Source organism: Oncorhynchus tshawytscha, linkage group LG05, assembly GCF_018296145.1.
Source record: "Oncorhynchus tshawytscha isolate Ot180627B linkage group LG05, Otsh_v2.0, whole genome shotgun sequence".
Lineage (NCBI taxonomy): Eukaryota > Metazoa > Chordata > Actinopteri > Salmoniformes > Salmonidae > Oncorhynchus > Oncorhynchus tshawytscha.
The window spans coordinates 35,972,878-35,997,189 of NC_056433.1; the positions used below are offsets into that span (position 1 = coordinate 35,972,878).

At 44.0% G+C, this 24,312-nt stretch overlaps 1 protein-coding gene across 6 annotated transcripts in view; it reads left to right on the plus strand.

Annotated features, from left to right (window-relative positions):
* Positions 1-390: 390 nt before the first annotated feature.
* The window catches only part of LOC112250566 (mitogen-activated protein kinase-binding protein 1-like), a 43,294-nt gene continuing 19,372 nt past the window's right edge, over positions 391-24,312 (plus strand). Inside the window, exons 1-15 of one of the 6 annotated variants that reach the window (XM_042321851.1) lie at positions 391-781; positions 13,114-13,205; positions 17,125-17,187; positions 17,321-17,378; positions 18,258-18,428; positions 19,133-19,270; positions 19,480-19,752; positions 20,305-20,465; positions 20,709-20,898; positions 21,066-21,194; positions 21,408-21,592; positions 21,714-21,931; positions 22,119-22,189; positions 23,410-23,607; positions 24,159-24,270. In XM_042321851.1, coding sequence (XP_042177785.1) covers positions 695-781; positions 13,114-13,205; positions 17,125-17,187; positions 17,321-17,378; positions 18,258-18,428; positions 19,133-19,270; positions 19,480-19,752; positions 20,305-20,465; positions 20,709-20,898; positions 21,066-21,194; positions 21,408-21,592; positions 21,714-21,931; positions 22,119-22,189; positions 23,410-23,607; positions 24,159-24,270 — 2,146 coding nt within the window. In that variant the 5' untranslated portion in view covers positions 391-694. The remainder of the gene's footprint in view (positions 782-13,113; positions 13,206-17,124; positions 17,188-17,320; positions 17,379-18,257; positions 18,429-19,132; positions 19,271-19,479; positions 19,753-20,304; positions 20,466-20,708; positions 20,899-21,065; positions 21,195-21,407; positions 21,593-21,713; positions 21,932-22,118; positions 22,190-23,409; positions 23,608-24,158; positions 24,271-24,312) is intronic. The other 5 variants (XM_042321848.1, XR_006083418.1, XM_042321847.1 and 2 more) reach the window with 5 other exon arrangements.

Below are 24,312 nucleotides of genomic sequence, written 5' to 3' on the forward strand. Positions count from 1 at the left end.
ACACAAACTGTTCACAACCCTCTTGTTGGTGTAGAGAATTTTGCAGGTTTAAAGCTTATTTCCTGCAATTCTACACATTGTCATGGGTTGCAAAGAACATTTAGCAGTTTTAAAGGTAATTTTCTCATGTGTATTCATGTGATATGTGAGTGACCATAAAATGACTATGGGCTAAAAAAACGAAATAAAGAAATGAGCTGTTATGGTCTAGTTGATCTGGACATTTCTGACAAGTTATAAATAGCTTTATGAAATGAATACTAGGGCAAGAGGAACTGATGTTATACTAACCAATTTCGAAATTGAACCTTGTGCATTCTACTATTACAACTTTCAAGAGTAAGATTAAAGCCAGACTGAGTTCCTTAAAAAAATGTCAATCAAAACGTTTTTTCGCTGACCCCTTGCGCCCTAGGGTTCGCGCCCCACAGTTTGTGAACCACTGCACTAGAGAAGATAACTAGTTTAGTCGCTAAACATGAGCTAAGCCGACTACAGTACACCCGTCACCGGAGTTTAACGCTACTCAAGAGATTAAAGTTGTACACAAGCCTGTGCCCCTAACGTTTACTCGGCTGAAAAAAAAATATTAGTTGGGGATGCAAGCGCGTTTGTATCCTAAAGAAGGATTTCACGGTTCGAACATCGCATAACTTTTAACATAATACATTTATCCGGATATTTTAGCATCACGATGGCAGTAGACGGGCACGGGTCAACAATAAAAAGTCGGATAAAGAACCTGCTGCGGAAGAATCGGAAGGAAAACCTTGCAGACAAGGTGAGTGACTGCCGTTTTGCTTTTCATAGATTTATGCTCGACTGATAGGTTAACTAGAGTAATTTATAGTGTTATTGCATGCAAATTATATTTCTATTTGCGTCGTTTAGGGAAAATAATTAAACATTTTGCTTTATTGTGGGTATATCACTCTCAAGAAATGCCTTAGATTAAAATGTTAAAATGTAAAACTTCATATTCCCAATAAAATAGTCATATGTCTGTAAACACCTGAGAACCTGGTGAAAATAAAATAAAGATAGTCTATTTTGACACTTTTCAAATGCATGAGGTTGAGTCAGTGGATCCATCTAATCGGGTTATTGTTGAGACAATCAAGTACAGAACCGCGTGCAAACGAATCAATCAGCCTCCTCACGTTGTATTGATGATAGACACAATTCAGTGTCAGAAAATGCCAGGGAGGTATTGAAGTGTTTGTTTAGCCCTCTGTCCAGACCAACAGTTCAGCTTCTTTCAGTTTGAGGTCGATATTACCCAACTAGCACATTTGGTTCCTTGGAAGTTGTGGGAACTTTGACATTGCTTGTGGAAACGAAGCCACACAGTTCCAAACACTTCAATACCTCCCTGGCATTTTCTGACACGGAAGTGAAAATTTCGCCTGTTCTGAGAACATTTTATTTTTAGTTTGCAGGGAGGTTCTGAACGTTTTACTCTGGTTCATTGATGGTTTACCTGGAAGGTTGTATTACTGATTGTTTCAAATAAGAAATTAATAACACTGCTAGCTTATTTAAAAAAATACTCCAAGCACAGATAGACATTTATTTCCTTAGGCATCTATCATGCAAGCATTTATTTTTTATTGTGACCCAGCATCAATGAGATTTTAAGCTATAATTTGATGTTCTCTGTCCATGGAATTAGTCCACTGCGCCACCAAGATGGAGCTAGCATGCCATGTTTTTTACACTCATACAAAGCTGTTTATCTATTAAAACAGACCACAGCGCTCATTAAGATCAGGTCTGGCCAATTAGTGGGTGTGACCAACACTGGAACACACTTAACAAGCTACAGGATGTACATAGTAATGGAACACTGGTCACTTTAAATAATGTTTACATACTGTTTTACTAATTTCATACATTATGTATATACTGTATTATAGGCAAGGCCAAACCTATTTAACTACATATACTATTATTCAGATATACTACACTGAACAAAAATATAAACGCAACATGTAAAGTCAAGAAACTGATTAAACAGGAGGACCACTACACAGGTGCACCTTGTGCTGGGGACAATAAAAGGCCACTCTAAAATGTGCAGTTTTGTCAACCAATGCAATGCCACAGATGTCTCGTATTTTAAGGGGGTGTGTAATTGGCATGCTGACTGCTGGAATGTTCTCCAGAGCTGTTGCCAGAGAATTGAATGTTTATTTCTCTACCAATGTTGTTTTAAAATAATATTTCAGTATGGCCAATAGGCCTCACAACCGCAGACCACGTGTATGGTGTCGTGTGGACGAGCGGTTTGCTGATGGCAACGTTGTGAACAGAGTGCTCCATGGTGGGGTTATGGTATGGGCAGGCATAAGCTACGGAAAAGGAACACAATTGCATTTTATTAATGGCAATTTGAATGCACAGAGATGCCGTGATGAGATCCTGTACACAATTCCTGGAAGTTTAAAATGTCCCAGTTCTTCCATGGCCTGCATACTCACGAGACATGTCACCCATGGAGCATGTTTGTGATGCTCTGGATCAACGTGCACGACAGCGTGTTCCAGTTCTCTACAATATCCAGCAACTTTGCACAGCCATTGAAGAGGAGTGAGAAAACATTGCACAGGCCACAATCAACAGCCTGATCAACTCTATGCGAAGGAGATGTGTCGCGCTGCATGAGGCAAGTGGTGGTCACACCAGATACGGACTGGTTTTCTGATCCACGCCCCTACCAACAGATGTGTATCTGTGAAATCCATAGATTAGGGCCTAATGAATTTATTTCAATTGACTGATTTCCTTATATGAACTTTAAATCTTTCAAATTGTCATGTTGCGTTTTATATTTTTGTTCAGTATATCCATATTCCATATTCTATCCATATACTACCCATATTGCCTATACACCCCATCACATTAACCCTATATATACAAAAGTATGTGGACACACCTTGAAAATAATGGATTCAGCTATTTCAGCCACTCCCCTTGCTGACCGGTATATAAAATCGAGCACACAGCCAGCCATGCTAACTCCATAGATGAACATTGGCAGTAGAATAGCCTTACTGAAGAGCTCAGTGACTTTCAACAAAGCACCATCATAGAATGCCACCTTTGCAACAAGTCAGTTTGTCAAATTTCTGCTCTGCTAGAGCTGACATGGTCTACTGTAAGTGCTGTTATTGTGAAGTGGAAACGTCTAGGAACAACAATGGCTCAGCTGCAAAGTGGTAGGCCACACAAGCTCACAGAACGGGACCGCTGAGTGCTGATTTAAAAAAAAATTATCCTCTGTTGCAAAACTCACTACCGAGTTCCAAACTGCCTCTGGAAGCAACGTCGGCACCAGAACTGTTCGATGGGAGATTCATGAAATGGGTTTCCATAGTAGAGCAGCCGCACACAGGTCTAAGATCACCTTGCGCAATCCCAACCGTCAGCTGGAGTGGTGTAAAGCTCGCCGATATTGGACTCTGGAGCAGTGAATACGCGTTCTCTGGAGTGACGAATCACACTTCTGGGTTCGGTGAATGCCAGGAGAACGCTACCTGCCCCAATGCATAGTGCCAACTGTAAAGTTTGGTGGGAGAGGAATAATGGTCTGGTACTGTTTTTCATGGTTCGGGCTAGGCCCCTTTGTTCCATTGAAGGGAAATCTTAACGCTACAGCAATGACATTCTGAATGATTCTGTGCTTCCAACTTTGTGGCAACAGTTTGGGAACGGCCCTTTCCTGTTTTGGCGTGACAATGCCCCCATGCGCAAAGCGAGGTCCATACAGAAATGGTTTGTCGAAATCGGTGTGAAAGAACGTGACTGGCCTGCAGAAAGCCCGGACCTCAACCCCATCGAAAACCTTTGGGATGAATTGGAACACCAACTGCAAGCCAGGCCTAATCACCTAACATCAGTGCCCCGACCTCACTAATGCTCTTGTGGCTGAATGGAAGCAAGTCCCCGCAATAATGTTCCAACATTTTTCGTAAAGCCTTCCCAGAACAGTGTAGGCTGTTATAGGAGGAAAGGGTGGACCAAATCCATATTACTGCCCATGTTTTTGTACTGAGATGTTTGACGAGAAGTTGTCCACATACTCTTGGTCATGTTGTGTGTGTGTGTGTGTGTGTGTGTGTGTGTGTGTGTGTGTGTGTGTGTGTGTATCAGTACCAGTCAAAAGTTTGGACACACCTACTCATTCAAGTTTTTTAAATGTATTTTTTACTATTTTCTACATTGTAGAATAATAGTGAACACATCAAAACTATGAAATAACACATGGAATCTTGTAGTAACCAGAAAAGTGTTAAACAAATCAAAATATATTTTAGATTTTAGATTCTTCAAAGTAGCCACCCTTTGACTTGATTACAGCTTTGCACACTCTTGGCATTCTCTCAACCAGCTCCATGAGGTAGTCACCTGGAATACATTTAAATTAACAGGTGTGCCTTGTGATAAGTTAATTTGTGGAATTTCTTTCCTTAACACGTTTGAGCCAATCATTTGTGTTGTGACAAGGTAAGGGCGGTATACAGAAGATAGCCCTATTTGGTAATTGATGAAGTCCATATTATTGCAAGAACAGCTCAAATAAGCAAAGAGAAACAACAGTCCATCATTACTTTAAGACATGACGGTCAGTCAATCCCGACAATTTCATGAACTTTGAAAGTTTCAAGTGCATTCGCAATAATCATCAAGGGCTATGATGAAACTGGCTCTCATGAGGACGGCCACAGGAAAGGAAGACCCAGAGTTACCTCTGCTGCAGAGGATATGTTTATTAGTTACCAGCCTCAGAAATTGCAGCCCAAATAAATGCTTCAGAGTTCAAGTAGCAGACACATCTCAACATCCACTGTTCAGAGGAGACTGTGTGAATCAGGCGTTCATTGTCGAATTGCTGCAAAGAAACCACTACTAAAGGGACACCAATAAGAAGATAATTCCTTGGACCAAGAAACACGAGCAATGGACATTAGACCTGTGGAAATCTGTGCTTTGGTCTGAGTCCACATTTGAGATTTTTGGTTTCAACCACCTTGTCTTTTAGAGACGCAGAGGTGGTGAACGGATGATCTCCGCATGTGTGGTTCCCACCGTGAAGCATGGAGGAGGATGTGTGATGGTGTGGTGGTGCTTTGCTGGTGACACTGTCAGAGTTTTATTTAGAATTCAAGGCACACTTAACCAGCATGGCTACCACAGCATTATGCAGCGATACGCCATCCAACTTGGTTACTTGGTTTACTTCCGGCGCCGACAGAGATGGCCGCCTCGCTTCGCGTTCCTAGGAAACTATGCAGTTTTTTGTTTTTTTTACGTGTTATTTCTTACACTAGTACCCCAGGTCATCTTAGGTTTCTTTACATACAGCCGAGAAGAACTACTGAATATAAGATCAGCGTCAACTCACCATCAGTACGACCAAGAATATGTTTTTCGCGATGCGGATCCTGTGTTCTGCCTTACAACCAGTGTAACCGAGTGGATCACATGCAGCGACCAAAAAAAAAAAAAAAACGACTCAGAAAAAGAGGGAAACGAAGCGGTCTTCTGGTCAGACTCCGGAGACGGGCACATCGTGCACCACTCCCTAGCATTCTTCTTGCCAATGTCCAGTCTCTTGACAACAAGGTTGATGAAATCCGAGCAAGGGTAGCATTCCAGAGGGACATCAGAGACTGTAACGTTCTTTGCTTCACGGAAACATGGCTAACTGGAGAGACGCAATCCGAAGCGGTGCAGCCAGCGGGTTTCTCCACGCATCGCGCCGACAGAAACAAACATCTTTCTGGTAAGAAGACGGGCGGGGGCGTATGTCTTATGGCCAACGTGACATGGTGTGATGACAGGAACTCAAATCCTTCTGTTCACTTGATTTAGAATTCCTCACAATCAAATGTAGACCGCATTATCTACCAAGAGAATTCTCTTCGATTATAATCACAGCCGTATATATCCCCCCCCAAGCAGACACATCGATGGCTCTGAACGAACTTTATTTAACTCTCTGCAAACTGGAAACGATTTATCCGGAGGCTGCATTCATTGTAGCTGGGGATTTTAACAAGGCTAATCTGAAAACAAGACTCCCTAAATTTTATCAGCATATCGATTGCGCAACCAGGGGTGGAAAGACCCTGGATCATTGTTACTCTAACTTCCGCGACGCATATAAGGCCCTGCCCCGCCCCCTTTCGGAAAAGCTGACCACAACTCCATTTTGTTGATCCCTGCCTACAGACAGAAACTAAAACAAGAAGCTCCCACGCTGAGGTCTGTCCAACGCTGGTCCGACCAAGCTGACTCCACACTCCAAGACTGCTTCCATCACGTGGACTGGGAGATGTTTCGTATTGCGTCAGACAACAACATTGACGAATACGCTGATACGGTGTGCGAGTTCATTAGAACGTGCGTTGAAGATGTCGTTCCCATAGCAACGATTAAAACATTCCCTAACCAGAAACCGTGGATTGATGGCAGCATTCGTGTGAAACTGAAGGCACGAACCACTGCTTTTAATCAGGGCAAGGTGTCTGGTAACATGACTGAATACAAACAGTGCAGCTATTCCCTCCGCAAGGCTATCAAACAAGCTAAGCGCCAGTACAGAGACAAAGTAGAATCTCAATTCAACGGCTCAGACACAAGAGGTATGTGGCAGGGTCTACAGTCAATCACGGACTACAGGAAGAAACCCAGCCCAGTCACGGACCAGGATGTCTTGCTCCCAGGCAGACTAAATAACTTTTTGCCCGCTTTGAGGACAATACAGTGCCACTGACACGGCCTGCAACGGAAACATGCGGTCTCTCCTTCACTGCAGCCGAAGTGAGTAAGACATTTAAACGTGTTAACCTTCGCAAGGCTGCAGGCCCAGACGGCATCCCCAGCCGCGCCCTCAGAGCATGCGCAGACCAGCTGGCCGGTGTGTTTACGGACATATTCAATCAATCCCTATACCAGTCTGCTGTTCCCACATGCTTCAAGAGGGCCACCATTGTTCCTGTTCCCAAGAAAGCTAAGGTAACTGAGCTAAACGACTACCGCCCCGTAGCACTCACATCCGTCATCATGAAGTGCTTTGAGAGACTAGTCAAGGACCATATCACCTCCACCCTACCTGACACCCTTGACCCACTCCAATTTGCTTACCGCCCAAATAGGTCCACAGACGATGCAATCTCAACCACACTGCCCTAACCCATCTGGACAAGAGGAATACCTATGTGAGAATGCTGTTCATCGACTACAGCTCGGCATTCAACACCATAGTACCCTCCAAGCTCGTCATCAAGCTCGAGACCCTGGGTCTCGACCCCGCCCTGTGCAACTGGGTACTGGACTTCCTGACGGGCCGCCCCCAGGTGGTGAGGGTAGGCAACAACATCTCCTCCCCGCTGATCCTCAACACTGGGGCCCCACAAGGGTGCGTTCTGAGCCCTCTCCTGTACTCCCTGTTCACCCACGACTGCGTGGCCATGCACGCCTCCAACTCAATCATCAAGTTTGCGGACGACACAACAGTGGTAGGCTTGATTACCAACAACGACGAGACGGCCTACAGGGAGGAGGTGAGGGCCCTCGGAGTGTGGTGTCAGGAAAATAACCTCACACTCAACGTCAACAAAACTAAGGAGATGATTGTGGACTTCAGGAAACAGCAGAGGGAACACCCCCATCCACATCGATGGAACAGTAGTGGAGAGGGTAGCAAGTTTTAAGTTCCTCGGCATACACATCACAGACAAACTGAATTGGTCCACTCACACAGACAGCATCGTGAGGAAGGCGCAGCAGCGCCTCTTCAACCTCAGGAGGCTGAAGAAATTCGGCTTGTCACCAAAAGCACTCACAAACTTCTACAGATGCACAATCGAGAGCATCCTGGCGGGCTGTATCACCGCCTGGTATGGCAACTGCACCGCCCTCAACCGTAAGGCTCTCCAGAGGGTAGTGAGGTCTGCACAACGCATCACCGGGGGCAAACTACCTGCCCTCCAGGACACCTACACCACCCGATGCTACAGGAAGGCCATAAAGATCATCAAGGACATCAACCACCCGAGCCACTGCCTGTTCACCCCGCTGCCATCCAGAAGGCGAGGTCAGTACAGGTGCATCAAAGCTGGGACCGAGAGACTGAAAAACAGCTTCTATCTCAAGGCCATCAGACTGTTAAACAGCCACCACTAACATTGAGTGGCTACTGCCAACACACTGTCAATGACACTGACTCTACTCCAGCCACTTTAATCATGGGAATTGATGGGAAATGATGTAAATGTATCGCTAGCCACTTTAAACAATGCTACCTTATATAATGTTACTTACCCTACATTGTTCATCTCATATGCATACGTTGATACTGTACTCTATATCATCGACTGCATCCTTATGTAATACATGTATCACTAGCCACTTTAACTATGCCACTTGGTTTACATACTTATCTCATATGTATATACTGTACTCGATATCATCTACTGTATCTTGCCTATGCTGCTCTGTACCATCACTCATTCATATATCCTTATGTACATATTCTTTATCCCCTTACACTGTGTATGACAGTAGTTTTTTTTGGAATTGTTAGTTAGATTACTTGCTCGTTATTACTGCATTGTCGGAACTAGAAGCACAAGCATTTCGCTACACTCGCATTAACATCTGCTAACCATGTGTATGTGACAAATAAAATTTGATTTGATTTTGATTTGATTTGATTTGGTTTGTGCTTAGTTGGACTATCATTTGTTTTTCAACGGGACAATGACCCAACACACCTCCAGGCTGTGTAAGGGCTATTTGACCAATAAGGAGAGTGATGGAGTGCTGCATCATATGACCTGGCCTCCACAATCACCCGACCTCAACCCAATTGAGATGGTTTGGGATGAGTTGGACCGCAGAGTGAAGGAAAAGCAGCCAACTTGCTCAGCATATATGGGAACTCCTTCAAGACTGTTGGAAAAGCATTCCAGGTGAAGCTGGTTGAGAGAATGCGAAGAGTGTACAAAGCTGTCATCATGGCAAAGGGTGGCTACTTTGAAGAATCTAAAATACATTTGGATTTGTTTAACACTTTTTTGGTAACTTCATGATTCCATATGTGTTATTTCATAGTTTTGTTGTCTTCACTATTTTTCTGCAATGTAGAAAATAGTACAAATCAAGAAAAAACCCTTGCATGTGTACGTGTGTCCAAACTGTTGACTTATTCTATATATACAGTGTGCGTTCGGAACGTTTTCAGAAGCCTTCACTTTTTCCACATTTTGTCATATTACGCCTTATTCCAAAATTGCCAAAAAATGTTTTCCCCTCATCAATCTACACACAATACTCCATAATGACAAAGCAAAAACAGGTTTTTAGACATTTTTGAAAATGTATTTTTTTTTAAACAAAAGAGATATATAATTTACATAATCACATCTTTGTGTCTTGGGTATGACGCTACAAGCTTGGCACACCTGTATTTGGGGGATTTTTCCCCCCCATTCTTCTCTGCAGATCCTCTCAAGCTCTGTCAGGTTGGATGGGGAGCGTCGCTGTACAGCTATTTTCAGGTCTCTCCAGAGATGTTCGAACGGGTTCAAGTCCAGGCTCTGGCTGGGCCACTCAAGAACATTCAGAGACTTGGCCCGAAACCACTCCTGCGCTGTCTTGGCTGTGTGCTTAGGGTCATTGTCTTGTTGGAAGGTGAAACTTTGCCCCAGTCTGAGCGTTCTGGAGAGGGTTTTCATCAGGTATCTCTCTCTGTACTTTACTCTGTTCATCTTTCCCTCGATCCTGACTAGTCTCCCAGTCCCTGCCGCTGACAAACATCCCCACAGCATGATGCTGCCACCACTATACCGATTGCGCAGTTTGGCCTGGCGGCCAGCTCTAGGAAGAGTCTTGGTGGTTCTAAACTTCTTCCATTAAGGAATGAGGGAGGCCACTGTGTTCTTGGGGACTTTCAATGCTGCATGTTTTGGTACCCTTCCCCAGATCTTTGCCTTGACACAATCCTGTCTCGGAGATCTACAAACAATTCCTTCGACCTCATGGCTTGGTTTTTGCTCTGACATCCACTGTCAACTGGGGGACCTTAAATCGACAGGTGTGCCTTTCCAAATAATTTCCAATCAATTGAATTAACCACAGGTGGACTCCAGTCAAGTTGTAGAAACATCCCAAGGATGGTCAATGGAAGCAGGATTCACCTTAGCTCAATTTTGAGTTTATAGCAAAGGGTCTGAATACCTACATAAATAAGGTATTTCTGTTTTTTACTTTTAATAAATTAGCAAAAAAAATCTATAACCTGTTTTCGCTTTGTCATTATGGGGTTTTGTGTGTAGATTGATGAGGAAACTAATGTAATGTAGAAGAGAAAACCAGGGGGAGACTCGTCGAGTTCTGGTGACAGACGTAGCCAAATCAAATGTTATTGGTCACATACACATGGTTAGCAGATGTTATTGCGAGTGTAGCGAAATGCTTGTGCTTCTATTGCCGACAGTGCATCAATATCAACAAGTAATCTAATGTCGTAATGTTGTCTATTCATTAATGTGAAGACTGTTATATTATCAAATCAATTCTCTTTGTAATTATTCCATGTTTTAAACTAATCACGGAATAGTAATTCACTTGGAAGTCGGGGCAACACAGGAAAATGTTTAGAGTTACAATTTCCCGAATTGAACTCTCTTCAGATATTTTTTTATATCTTATCGATTAGTCACTTATTATTACTTCACCAGTCATATTCTGAATGTCGCAAACCCTTGGATATCTGCATGAAACCTAGCATAAATGATGAATCAGTGATATACAAATTGGCTTAATTATTTATTTACTAACTCACTAAATAATCACACAGAATTACATAAACACACACAGGATAGGTAACACATTGGTTACTCACATGATACACTGAAAGGTCCCTAGTGGAGGAAACAGATATGACTGCTTGGTAGACAAAGGAAAGGGGTGGGGACAGATAAGAAAGAGCGGAAGAACAGAATGGATCCTCTACACTACATACATAGAGTTGTATACGTTCATCGTAAATATGGATATTTAGCACCCGCTCATTTGGATTTTAGAAATGCAATGTGCATATTTAAGCTTGTATGTCATTGCTGTCTCTCCATTGAAAACCCTTGATCAGTCAGAGTCTCTGGTTGCTTAAGTCTGGTCGCCATGTCCTTTGTAGCTCTGTTGTAATGGATATGTCAGGCGTACTAATGGTCGTTGCATAGGGAAGTATTCTTGAGATGGAGCTTTCAGAGTACCATTGTTCTTAGAGTTGATCTGTTAGAATAGATGCTTCCGCTGTTGTCGGTATCCTCATCCTAGACTTACACACATTTCCAGCTTCAGACTGGTACAGTGGCGTCTAGGATTTGCTGCTTCTGTAGCAATCTATTGGTCTCGATTGTTGATTATTCAGGTCACAGCTAGAACCACTTCGCAACCCGGCATGTTTTGGTCTAAATATACAGTGGGGCAAAAAAGTATTTAGTCAGCCACCAATTGTGCAAGTTCTCCCACTTAAAAAGATGAGAGGCCTCTAATTTTCATCATAGGTACACTTCAACTATGACAGACAAAATGAGAAAAAAAAATCCAGAAAATCACATTGTAGGATTTTTAATGAATTTATTTGCAAATTATGGTGGAAGAGAGAGAGAGGGGCACGTCATGACATTAACAATTCCACAACTACCTAATACACACAAATCTAAGTAAAGGGATGGAATAAGAATATGTACATATAAATATATGGATGAGGAATGACCGAGCGGCATAGGCAAGATACAATAGATGGTCTGATGAAACGAAAATAGAACTGTTTGGCCATAATGACTATCGTTATGTTTGGAGGAAAATGGGGGACGCTTGCAAGCCGAAGAACACCATCCCAACCGTGCTGCACGGGGGTGGCTGTATCATGTTGTGGGGGTGCTTTGCTGCAGGAGGAATTGGTGCACTTCACAAAATAGATGGCATCATGAGGAGGGAACATTATGTGGACATATTGAAGTAACATCTCAAGGCATCAGTCGAAGTAGGAAGTAGGAAGTAGTAGTAGGAAGTTGAAGTCGCAAATGGGTCTTCCAAATGGACAATGACCCCAAGCATACTTCCAAAGTTGTGGCAAAATGGCTTAAGGACAACAAAGTCAAGGTATTGGAGTGGCCATCACAAAGCCCTGACCTAAATGCCATAGAACATTTGTGGGCAGAACTGAAAAAGCGTGTGCAAACAAGGAGGCCTACAAACCTGACTCAGTTACACCAGCTCTGTCAGGAGGAATGAGCCAAAATTCACCCAACTTATTGTGGGCAGCTTGTGGAAGGCTACCCTAAACGTTTGACCCAAGTTCAACAATTTAAAGGCAATGCTACCAAATATTAATTGAGTGTATGTAAACTTCTGACCCACTGGGAATGTATTTGGCCAAGGTGTATGTAAACTTCAGACTTCAACTGTAGAACAAGATGGAAGCCTGTAGGAAACATTATGCTGAAGTACTGAAATTCCCACAGAAGAACATAGTTTGGACAACATTAAGAAACAATTTCAGAACATCCCCAATGTTAAACCAAGTTGGTGAACGTTTCTAGAACATTGCCAAAATTGAAATTAAATATAAACATGTTTGAACTTTTATGAAATATTAAAGTAATGGAATAACAAGAAAATGTGTTTTTTTGCCAAGATCCTTACATATGCGGAGAATCTTCCAAAGCCAAGCAACTATACTGCACCATTCCCAGAAAATTGTTTGAAGGTTGTATGCAAAATAACCATAGGATAACCAACCACGCTCTAAGGAACATATGGTTCTCAGAACGTTATTTGCTAGCTGGGTGGTCCATCAGGGCTAATCTTCCAGGGTTCATAAACAGACATGCAATACATAAGGGATCATCAACGAGGGGCTATGCATGAACAACGTTGCATTATTTTCCAGAGAACGCATAGAGCTCCGAGTTGATTATCCCCTTTTATAAAATCCTCTCAGATCTTCACTAATGCATAGTGATTGCGGGCTAGGGACTAGGGCTGGATTTGGGATTGGCTTGTTAAAACTCTAGAATTGTCTGTCTCCTTCTGTAGGTGACTTTGGAGAGGGTCCTGGGAATCACAACCTCTGGCAACAGTGGTCTGGCCTGTGACCCCCACTCTGGTCTTGTGGCCTATCCTGCTGGGTGAGTCTAGGGGGAGAGAAAGAGAGAGGTGTGAGTGCGTGCATGCCATACCTGGGTTCAAATATTATTTCAAATGTCTCAATTACTTTCGCATACATTCAGATATATTGTATTTGAAAAGATGAGTAGTCATGTTTTTGAAAATACTCAAATACACTCCCATTAATTTAACTCAGGTATTTTTACTGAACTGAAATATAAATGCAACATGTAAAGTTTTGGTTTCATGAGCTGAAATAAAAGATCCCAAAAATGTTCCATATGCACAAAAAGCTTATTTATCTAAAATTCTGTGCACATCTCTGTTAGTGAGCATTTCTCCTTTGCCAAGATAATCCATCCATCTGACAGATGTGGCATATCAAGAAGCTGATTAAACAGCATGATCATTACACAGGTGCACCTTGTGCTGGGGACAATGAAAGGACACTCTAAAATGTGCAGTTTTGTTACACAACACAATGCCACAGATGTCTTAAGTTTTGAGGGAGCGTGCAATTGGCATGCCGACTGCAGGACTGTCCACCAGAGCTGTTGCCAGAGAATTGAATGTTAATTTCTCAACCATAAACCGAATCCAATGTCGTTTTCGGGAATTTGGCAGTACGTCCAACTGGCTATACAATTGCAGACCACGTGTAACCACGCCAGCCCAGGACCTCCACATCTGGCTTCTTCACGTGCGGGATCATCTGAGACCAGACACCCAGACAGCTGATGAACATGTGGAGTATTTCTGTCTGTCATAAATCCCTTTTTTGGGGAAAAACAAATTCTGACCGGATGGGCCTGGCTCCCCAGTGGGTGGGCCTGTGCCCTCCCAGGCCCATCCATGGCTGCGCCCCTGCCCATTCATGTGAAATCCATAGATTAGGGCCTCATTTATTTATTTTGATTGACTGATTTCCTTGAACTGAACTGTAACTCAGTGAAATTGTTGCATGCTGCGTTTTCTATTTTAGTACAGTCTAGTATTTAAAACAAGTATTTACATTTAAAAGTACAATTTGGTAGACTATTCCTCTTTTTTTTTCAATTTTTTAAAAATGTTATTATTATTTTTTACAAATAACCATTGAAATACTCAAGTATTTACTCAAAAACACATACATTTGAGCCCAGGTCAGGGGCATGCGTGCGTGACTACATGTGAATAAAATAAATTCGGAGAGAGATTGTCATACTACAATGAAACCTGAAAGCTTATTAAGCACTGTTTGTGGTGTCTGTGTGTGTTTTTCTTCTTCTCTGATCTGACGGTGCTCATCAAATAATGTTAAAGCCCACATGCAGTCTTTTTAAATCATCAATGTATGTCTTAAATCATTGTGTGTGTTTTATTTCATGAAAATAACTCCAAATATGTATTTTTTATCATTTATTTCCCTGGGCCTCCTTTTGCCATTGAAATGCTCAGTCTGATTGTGTGGGCGTGTCAATACAAATGTAAATATATTTACATACACAACACTGATTGGAGGATATGATCATCTAGACTCTGTGCAAATAAAAGATGATTGGTCAGAATAATCAGATCAGATTGTGATGTCATGCTGTGGGCCAAAAACAGGCTGAAATTCCAGTTTAAAAAAAAAGCTCTTGCACCTAAAGGGCATTATTATAATTTTCACAACTTCAGAGTGTTATTTCAACCTTATAGTGTCAAAATATAATTACAAAATAATTCAAATCACTTTTTGGACTACACTGCCCCTTTTAAAGCTCATCAAGATTGCTCTGTAATACTCTACTCTCATCCCGGGACTCGTTCCCTATGTGTTGCTTTAACTTCACTAGGGTAGGGGGCACTATTTTCAATTCTGGATGAAAAGCGTGCCCAAAGTAAACTGCCTGCTACTCGGGCCCAGAAGCTAGGATATGCATGAGCTAGGATATGCATATAATTGGTAGATTTGAATAGAAAACACTCTAAAGGTTCCACAACTGTTAAAATAATGTATTTGAGTATAACAGAACTGAGAAAAATCCATCCAGGAAGTGGGATTTTTTAAAATGTTTGTAGTTTTCTATTGAATGCCATTACAGTATCCATTGACTTATGACTCAAATTGCACTTCCTATGGCTTCCACTAGTTGTGAACAGTCTTTAGAAATTGTTTCAGGATTGTATTGTGAAAAATGAGGGAGTAAGCACTCTGAATGAGTGGACACTGCAGTGTCTCAGAGCTTTTTCATGCGCGCGACCGAGAGTGCGCCTTTCTTGTTTACCTTTTATATTGACGACGTTAATATTGGTTGAAATATTGATTATTTAGGCTAAAAACAACATTGTTTTAAATGTTTCTATGAACTTTACGGACACTATTTGGATTTTTTATCTGCCTGCTGTGACTGCATTTGAGCCTGTGGATTACTGAACAAAATGTGTGAACAAAACGGAGGCTTTTGGATATAAACAGGGACTTTATCGAACAAAACAAACATTTATTGAGTAAATGGGAGTCTTGTGAGTGCAACCATATGAAGATCATCAAAGGTAAGTGATTCATTTTATCTCTATTTCTGACTTGTGTAACTCCTCTACTTGGCTGGTTACTGTTTGTAATGATTTGTCTGCTGGGCGCTGTTCTCAGATAATCTCATGGTATGCTTTCACCGTAAAGTATTTTTGAAATCTGGCAATCTGAGTTCATCTATAAACCGATGTATAACACTTTCTGTTTTTGAATTTGGCGCTCTGCAATTTCACTGGATGTTGGCCAGGTGGGACGCTAGCATCCCACGTACTCTAGTGAGGTTAACTGTGCTGTACACAGAGTTGCTGTTCCATCTTGCAGACTATGTAAGGTCCGTGTTCAACATTAGCAGTGCTGAATACGTCCAAGCTAAGATGGGATGGGGTTAGAGGGATGAACGAATGGAGTATTTAGTGGGCGATCAGCATTTCTCCGAGTTGCTGTGGACTCTGTCTGCCTGTATGCAGAAACAGTAAACAGAAGCAGAAATGCAGTAAGTAGGCCATGCTTCCTAAAAGCCTCTGTCATAACCTTATTATTCAGGCCAATGTCTGGAACAACAAGAGAATTAGGTCCTTGGACTAGCTCTGCGCCAAGGACTGTGTGTGTGTGTGTGCCATTGTTCATACCTTTGCCAATCCTCCTCAGCTCCTCTATTTTAAACTCCTGGCACACTTAATAGGCCAGGGACGTGGTTCACACATCGCTGTTTCACATAGCTGCCAGTGTGTCCTGTCTTAATTAGCGGCCCGTGTATCCTGTCATAATTTACACCCCCACATTCTCTGTGACCAGGAAGTGATGGTAGCAGGAAGTGATAGGCACACATTATGACAGGGACTCTGGTATCTGATTTGAATGGCAGTCGGGTAGAAGCTCAGAGGTTCACACGATTTATCAGGCAGGCTTAGAGATTCTGTTTAGGATCAGTGGAAGCTTTACAGTAGTAACACTGCTTTACATATTATATATTCAGGATTAAGGGAAGCGTTGTTGCAGAATACAGAACAAACAGCCCTTCAAAAGCCTGTTAGGTAACTAACACCCCTGTTGGGTTGCTACTGTTACATATACAGTGCCTTCAGAAAGTGTTCATACCCCTTGACTTATTCCACATTTTGTTGTTTTTTACGGCCTGAATTCAAAATGTATGAAATAGATTCCCCCCCGCATCTATCTTCTCACAATACCCCCATAATGGCAACGTGAAAACGTGTTTTTAGAAATGGTTGCAAATTTCTTGGAAAATCAAATGCAGAATTATGTTATTTACATAAGTATCCACAGTGAATGCCATATTCCTCACTGCCTTTTTAGAAATGCAAATTGCCCTTATGTCATGTAAATATTACTCTGCAGCCACATGTTACTCAGCTGCCGATAAAGTCCATAAAACGATGGTAAAATTTAATGGGGGGGGATGTGTTTCTCCTGCTCTGTAGCTGTGTGGTGGTTCTGCTGAACCCCAAGAAGAACAGACAGCACCACATCCTGAATACATCCAGGTGAGAAATGACTCACTCACACCACCAACCCCTAATCACCATCCTACTCATTACCTAATCATCCTCTACCCATCCCTGAAACACGCACTGATACATGTATGACTGTTACCACGCTATTCTCTCTTTTTAACAGGAAAACTATCACAGCTCTGTCCTTCTCTTCAGATGGCAAATACTTGGTCACAGGAGAGGTGAGTTGTCTGTCTCTGTCTCTGTGTCTGTCTGTCATCCTCAAAAGCTGGTTAGAGGGTTTGATAGAATATCTCCCTGTGTTGTAGTGCGGTTGTACCGTAGGTATGGTAATGTTCTAGCTCCAGATTAGCTCATGTGGCTCTACGCTGCTGTGTTGATGTGATGCCTAATCCCAGCTAGCCAATCAGAGCCTAAGTAAATCCCTCTCTGTAAATAGGTGATCTTCAGTTGCCATAGCAGCAGGGGTCAAAGTTCCAAGTACCATGCTCATAGGACTGCTGTTGGTTACGCGCACGCACACACGCACATACACACACACACACCTCTGGGTAGAAGTAACCCTTAGGTACAGATCTAGGATCAGTTTTCCCTTCCCAATGCTAACCTTAACCATTAGGGTGGGGGAATACATTATCATTGGTTATTGAGGAAGGTATCTCAATTGAATCCTTCCTACATTTCCTTTTCTTTTGGGTCATGGTTAAAGACTAGAATATCACTGATAGACTTTGTCATTTTATTGATTTGAGTCCCTTACTTTGGAAGCAATGATTAATCTGTTACAGAAGCAGAACAATCAGTAGGATAAAAACTAGGGGTAAAAATGTGGATATCTCTGAGAGGACGATCTGATAACACACACTGTTTTTCATAGAGTCTGTATCCTCAGTCATCCATGTCCTGAACTCTGACCTGGGCACAGTCACATTCACGTAACAACCTTTTTGACCTTTTTGATAGTGTGTGAAATGGTTCAGACTGTGTGTGGATTGTGGCTGACACGGCATGTGTAATCTCGCGGTGACTTTATCTCTCTCTCCCGCCTTCTCTCCATCTATCTCCCCTTCTCTCGTTCTCGCACTCGCTCCCCCTCCCAGTCGGGTCACCTGCCTGCGGTGCGTGTGTGGGAGGTGTGTGAGTTTCGGCAGGTGGCGGAGCTGCAGGAACATAAGTATGGCGTATCCTGTGTGGCCTTCTCTCCCAACAGTAAATACATTGTCAGCGTGGGTTACCAGCACGACATGATGGTCCACGTCTGGGCATGGAAGGTACGCCAGCAGGCTCTGGCCAATAGGCATCCTACTTAAGTTGCCCAATGTCACCTTTTCTGTCAACAAATGAAATTCTCATCTGCCCTGTGTGACCTTTCTATGAGCCAATATTGTCTGCCCTTCTGCTATAGCCACTGCCCCAGAGACAGCAACATCCATATTATCTACCCTTCTGCTATAGCCACTGCCCCAGAGACAGCAACATCCATATTATCTACCCTTCTGCTATAGCCACTGCCCCAGAGACAGCAACATCCATATTATCTACCCTTCTGCTATAGCCACTGCCCCAGAGACAGCAACATCCATATTATCTACCCTTCTGCTATAGCCACTGCCCCAGAGACAGCAACATCCATATTATCTACCCTTCTGCTATAGCCACTGCCCCAGAGACAGCAACATCCATATTATCTACCCTTCTGCTATAGCCACTGCCCCAGAGACAGCAACATCCATATTATCTACCCTTCTGCTATAGCCACTGCCCCAGAGACAGCAACATCCATATTATCTACCCTTCTGCTATAGCCACTGCCCCAGAGACAGCAACATCCATATTATCTACCCTTCTGCTATAGCCACTGCCCCAGAGACAGCAACATCCATATTATCTACCCTTCTGCTATAGCCACTGCCCCAGGGTCTATACTTCTGTAGTTACTGCCCTCATACATTTTGTGTTTTTGTTGTGGTTGCAGAAGAACACAATAATTGCTGCTAACAAGGTGTCCAGTAAGGTGACAGCAGTGTCATTCTCTGAGGATAGCTCCTACTTTGTGACAGCAGGGAACAGACACGTCAAGTTCTGGTACCTGGACCACTCCAAATCTATCGAGGTACTTTCATCTCTGTTCCTTGGGTTTCTGTGCAGGCTGATTGTGAGCAGAATAACAGAATGGCTAACTCTTGTTACTCATTGCATTTCACACTACTAACTAACTGCATTTCTCTCTCTCATTTCTCTCCAGTCCCTCTGCTGGGGTGCTCTGGACTCCTGATGCTAAGTCTCATACTAATAACACTAGTGTTTCTGTTGTCTGTGCAGGCCAGTGCCCCAGTCCCTCTGCTGGGGCGCTCTGGGCTCCTGATGCTAAGTCTCATACTAATAACACTAGTGTTTCTGTTGTCTGTGCAGGCCAGTGCCCCAGTCCCTCTGCTGGGGCGCTCTGGGCTCCTGGGGGAGCTGAGGAACAACTTCTTTTGCGATGTGGCGTGTGGGCGGGGCTCTAAGGCCGAAAGCACCTTCTGTATCACCACTTCCGGCCTGCTCTGTGAGTTCAACTCCAAAAGGATGCTGGACAAGTGGGTGGACTTACGGGTGAGTCACTGACAGATGGACGGGCCTATGGGTGAGTCACTGACAAATGGGTGGGCCTATGGGTGAGTGACTGACCTCGGAGTGTGAAGGTGCCTTTGGACTGTTAACAGATGGCCTCGTGCTAGGAAATGGCCGGCATGTGTCTGTGGAGGGAAACGAGTTCATGTCTGTCTTTGGTATGGACTCTGTCCAACTGAAGGCTCTACTGAGGTCTGTGTGTCCCCTGTGTCCTGCCAAGCAGTAAGGGGATCACAGAGAGGTTAGGGACGGGGACAGGATGTGTTTGAGATACTTTCAATGGGAACACCTTTGTCCATCCAGGAGTGAGGCCAGGAAATTGAGCATAGATATGTAAACTAGATCATTACTGACTGGATCCTCGGATCCTTGACACTAGATTTCCTCTGTTGCATAACTTCCTGCCCTCTATAGACCGTGCGTAGCAGTGCCAATCTCTGTGTCTGAGAAGCACCTCCAAGTCACTCTTTTTAATGTTACTGATTGAGTCATTGATAGACTGATTGGTTGATTGATCTCTTCCTGTCCCCGTAGACCAGTGTGGCCAGGGCTCTGTGTGTGTCAGAGGAGCTGATCTTCTGTGGCTGTGCTGATGGGATGGTGCGAACCTTCAGCCCTGCTGACCTGGGGTTCATCTGTACCCTGCCAAGACCACACCACCTTGGCACTGACGTGTCTAGCATCACCCAGGCCAGGTGTGACACACACACACACACCTCTGTGTAGAAGTTACCCTTAGGTATAGATCTAGGATCAGCTTACCCGTCCCAATGCTAACCTTAACTATTAAGGTGGGGGAATACGAAACTAACCTTATGTCAGTTTCTAGAGGCATCTTCACAACCCTGTTTTACAACCAATATTAGGAGCTGAAGCAGGTTTCTCCTGGTACACCATGCATTAACATAAGTCACACATGACTTATTTTCTCCCATCAGCCACCTGTTCTCCAACAAGATGTCTGCCCGCTACCCTGACTCTGTGGCGGTGACCTATGACCCGGCCAGTCATTGGTTGAGCTGTGTGTATAACGACCACAGCCTGTATGTGTGGGATGTCAGAGACCTCCACAGGGTAGGCAAGGTGCATTCTGCCCTCTACCATGCCGCCTGTGTCTGGGACCTACAGGTAAAATGTCAAGATATCAGAGTACTATTTTAGGGCTGTAGAGCTGATTAAGTGTGTCATTAGTTGAGGCTATATGGAAGTACTTCAGTACGATGTAGAGTAAGTGTTCCTTTACAATACCATCGCATCCTTCTCCATGTGTTCTTCCTCCCCTCTCTCTTCTCCAGATGGTCCCGGAGGTCCCAGAGTCTGGCCTGTCTTCGGGAGAGTTCCTCAGCTGTTCAGCAGACAACACTGTCCGACTGTGGAGTACAGAGAGGCAGGGACACACACATCCGCAGAATGTTCTCAGTAAGGTATGTGTCCAATACTTAACAGTGTACTCTAGTAGATGCTGACCCACCTCTGCATGTAAAAAGCTGTGTTGTGTCGAGAAACTGTTAACCCTCTTGCTGTATTGGCTCCTGGGAGTCATCTTTCTCCCTCACCCCCGCTGGTCTCCAGCCATCCTTCTTTCGTCCACTATCTCCGGCCATTCTTCCTTCTTTCATCCACCTCTTAACCCTCAGGACTTGCTGAAGGTGCTCTATGTGGATGAAAACACCACCGCCCTGGTGGAAACGGAGGGAAGTGTGTCTGTTAGCACAGAGAAGACGGACGGACAGACGGCAGAGACCAGGACAGGCATTAGGACCATCTGTGTCAGCCCCGATGGGAAACACCTGGCGTCTGGAGACCGCAACGGGATGCTGAGGTACGGAACGGGAAGAGAATGGAATGGAGGCTGGTTATGTCTGTGCAGGGTGTGTGTTTGATGTGTGTGTGTGTGTGTGTGTGTGTGTGTGTGTGTGTGTGTGTGTGTGTGTGTTCTGCAGGGTTCATGACCTCAGCAGTATGACAGAGATTCAGAAGGTGGAGGCCCATGACTCTGAGATCCTGTGTCTGGAATACTCTAAACCAGAGACTGGTCTGAAGCTGTTAGCCACCGCTAGCCGCGACCGTCTGATCCACGTCCTGGATGCTGAGAAAGACTACGGCCTAGTCCAGACCCTGGATGAACACTCTTCATCCATCACCTCTGTCCGATTCGCTGGTGAGTGACCTGTAACCTCCCGGCATCAGAGAGAAAGACGTTACCATGACGTCAACATATGAGGAACAGAAACGGTCTATGTGGTAAGGTTTGACGGTAGGAGATGCTGTATGTAAGATCTTTGTCATGGTCAAAGCTCTGGGGTTGTTCTCATGGCTAGGGTTACTTTGCCTCTTCCCCCCCTCAGCCAATGACAACAAGGTGAGGATGATCAGCTGTGGAGCAGACAAGAGCATCTACTTCCGTACGGCTCACAGGGTAAGGCACTCAACACTCAGTCAGGCTACACAGGGTAAGGAACACGTTAGGGTGTCACGTTGCAATTACGGAAGTCCAACATTTGCGTTGTTGTAAATGCAACGCTTTGTAACTAACTGGGTTTTCAGTATCTCAACATTTGCAAAAGAGACAACAGTCATCATCATCTACTCTTCATACGTTCCTCCTTCCCTTTTCAAATGTCCCTATTAGGATAATGGATAGAGGAATGGGACTACGGTTAAGTTCTGGAACATTAGTCCATCGCAGGGACAGGGTTCTACTTCCAGACCCAAAAATGTCTTGTTAACTTCCTACTAGCTTTCCCCGTGTAAATAGACATTATTTGAGTGGCAGCTTAGGAAACAAACACTGACATACATCTCTCTCTCTCTCAATCTGATCTTCTCTGGCAGTGCTCTCTGTTCCATCTATTATCATGCTCTTTGTTTTTACCAAGTGGCTGCCTGTCGGTATTTCATTCAGAGAAATTGCACACGGCCCCCATCTTGTTTTTCAGAGTTTTAAAAAGATCCGTTACCGTCTGTAAGTGAATGTAGCTCTGCTTGTACATGAACTGCAGACACTGAGCATAGAGAGTAGAATACCTTAAGATGATAGCATTATTGTTCAAGAGGAAGCTAGATAACAGAGGTTGTTGTTGTTCTCTCCTCCCTCAGACAGACGGAGGTACAGAGGTTGTTGTTGTTGTTCTCTCCCCCCTCAGACAGACGGAGGTACAGAGGTTGTTGTTGTTGTTCTCTCCCCCCTCAGACAGACGGAGGTACAGAGGTTGTTGTTGTTGTTCTCTCCCCCCTCAGACAGACGGAGGTACAGGAGTTGTTGTTCTCTCCTCCCTCAGACAGACGGTTGTTGTTGTTCTCTCCCCCTCAGACAGACGGAGGTACAGAGGTGTTGTTGTTGTTCTCTCCCCCTCAGACAGACGGAGGTACAGAGGTTGATGTTGTTGTTCCCCTCCCTCAGACAGACGGAGGTACAGTACAGAGGTTGTTGTTGTTCTCTCCTCCCTCAGACAGACGGAGGTACAGAGGTTGTTGTTGTTGTTGTTCTCTCCCCCTCAGACAGACGGAGGTACAGAGGTGGTTGTTGTTGTTCTCTCCCCCCTCAGACAGACGGAGGTACAGAGGTTGTTGTTGTTCTCTCCTCCCTCAGACAGACGGAGGTACAGAGGTTGTTGTTGTTGTTCTCTCCCCCCTCAGACAGACGGAGGTACAGAGTTCAGGCGCTCTCACCACGTGGTGAGAAAGACCACTCTGTATGACATGGATGTAGAGCCCAGCTGTAAGTACGCTGCCGTGGGCTGCCAGGACCGATGCATCAGGATCTTCAACATCAGCAATGGGAAGCAGAAGACATTCTACAAGGGTTCACAGACTGAGGATGGCAGCCTGCTTAAGGTTTGTTATCATTCAACTCTTAAACTCTTGTCAAAAACAGAGAAAATGTCAACTCTCTATTGCTGCTCCTCAAAGAAGGTCTTTATGAAGCTTGTGATAGTTACGGCGTTTCGACTGGAGATGGGCACTGATATGGCGTCAAATCTGTATCCATGTCATTTTGGTTTGACTAAACAGCATTGCAACTGTGTGGACTTCACTTACCACGGATTTGTGACATTCAGACCACTTGCTTGCCCATTGGGCCAGGTCACAGGTGTGAATGTTCTGGGGGCTTAACCTACCCACCCAGTTTTGGGGTACAATGGGAAGTCTGTGGATGGCCCATCAGCAGGCCGTTAACTATGCTAAATTGAGAGCCGGTGAGATGATTTTGTGCCTGGGGGAACAGTCACGTATGCTCTTTTACATAGTAATTTACATCAAGGATAAACCGATATCACGATATGCCTGGCTCCTATTGATATCAAACAAAATTGATATCATTTGAATTGTCGATATTGGTGCCCATCACTAGTTTCACCCTTTCTGTTCTGTTTTTCCCCTTGCAGGTGCAGACTGATCCATCTGGTCAGTACATTGCCACCAGCTGCTCTGATAAGAACATCAGCATCTTTGACTTCCGCTCTGGAGTGTGTGTGGCCACCATGTTCGGACACTCTGGTAACAGACCATGACACACTGTACACACACGAACACACACAC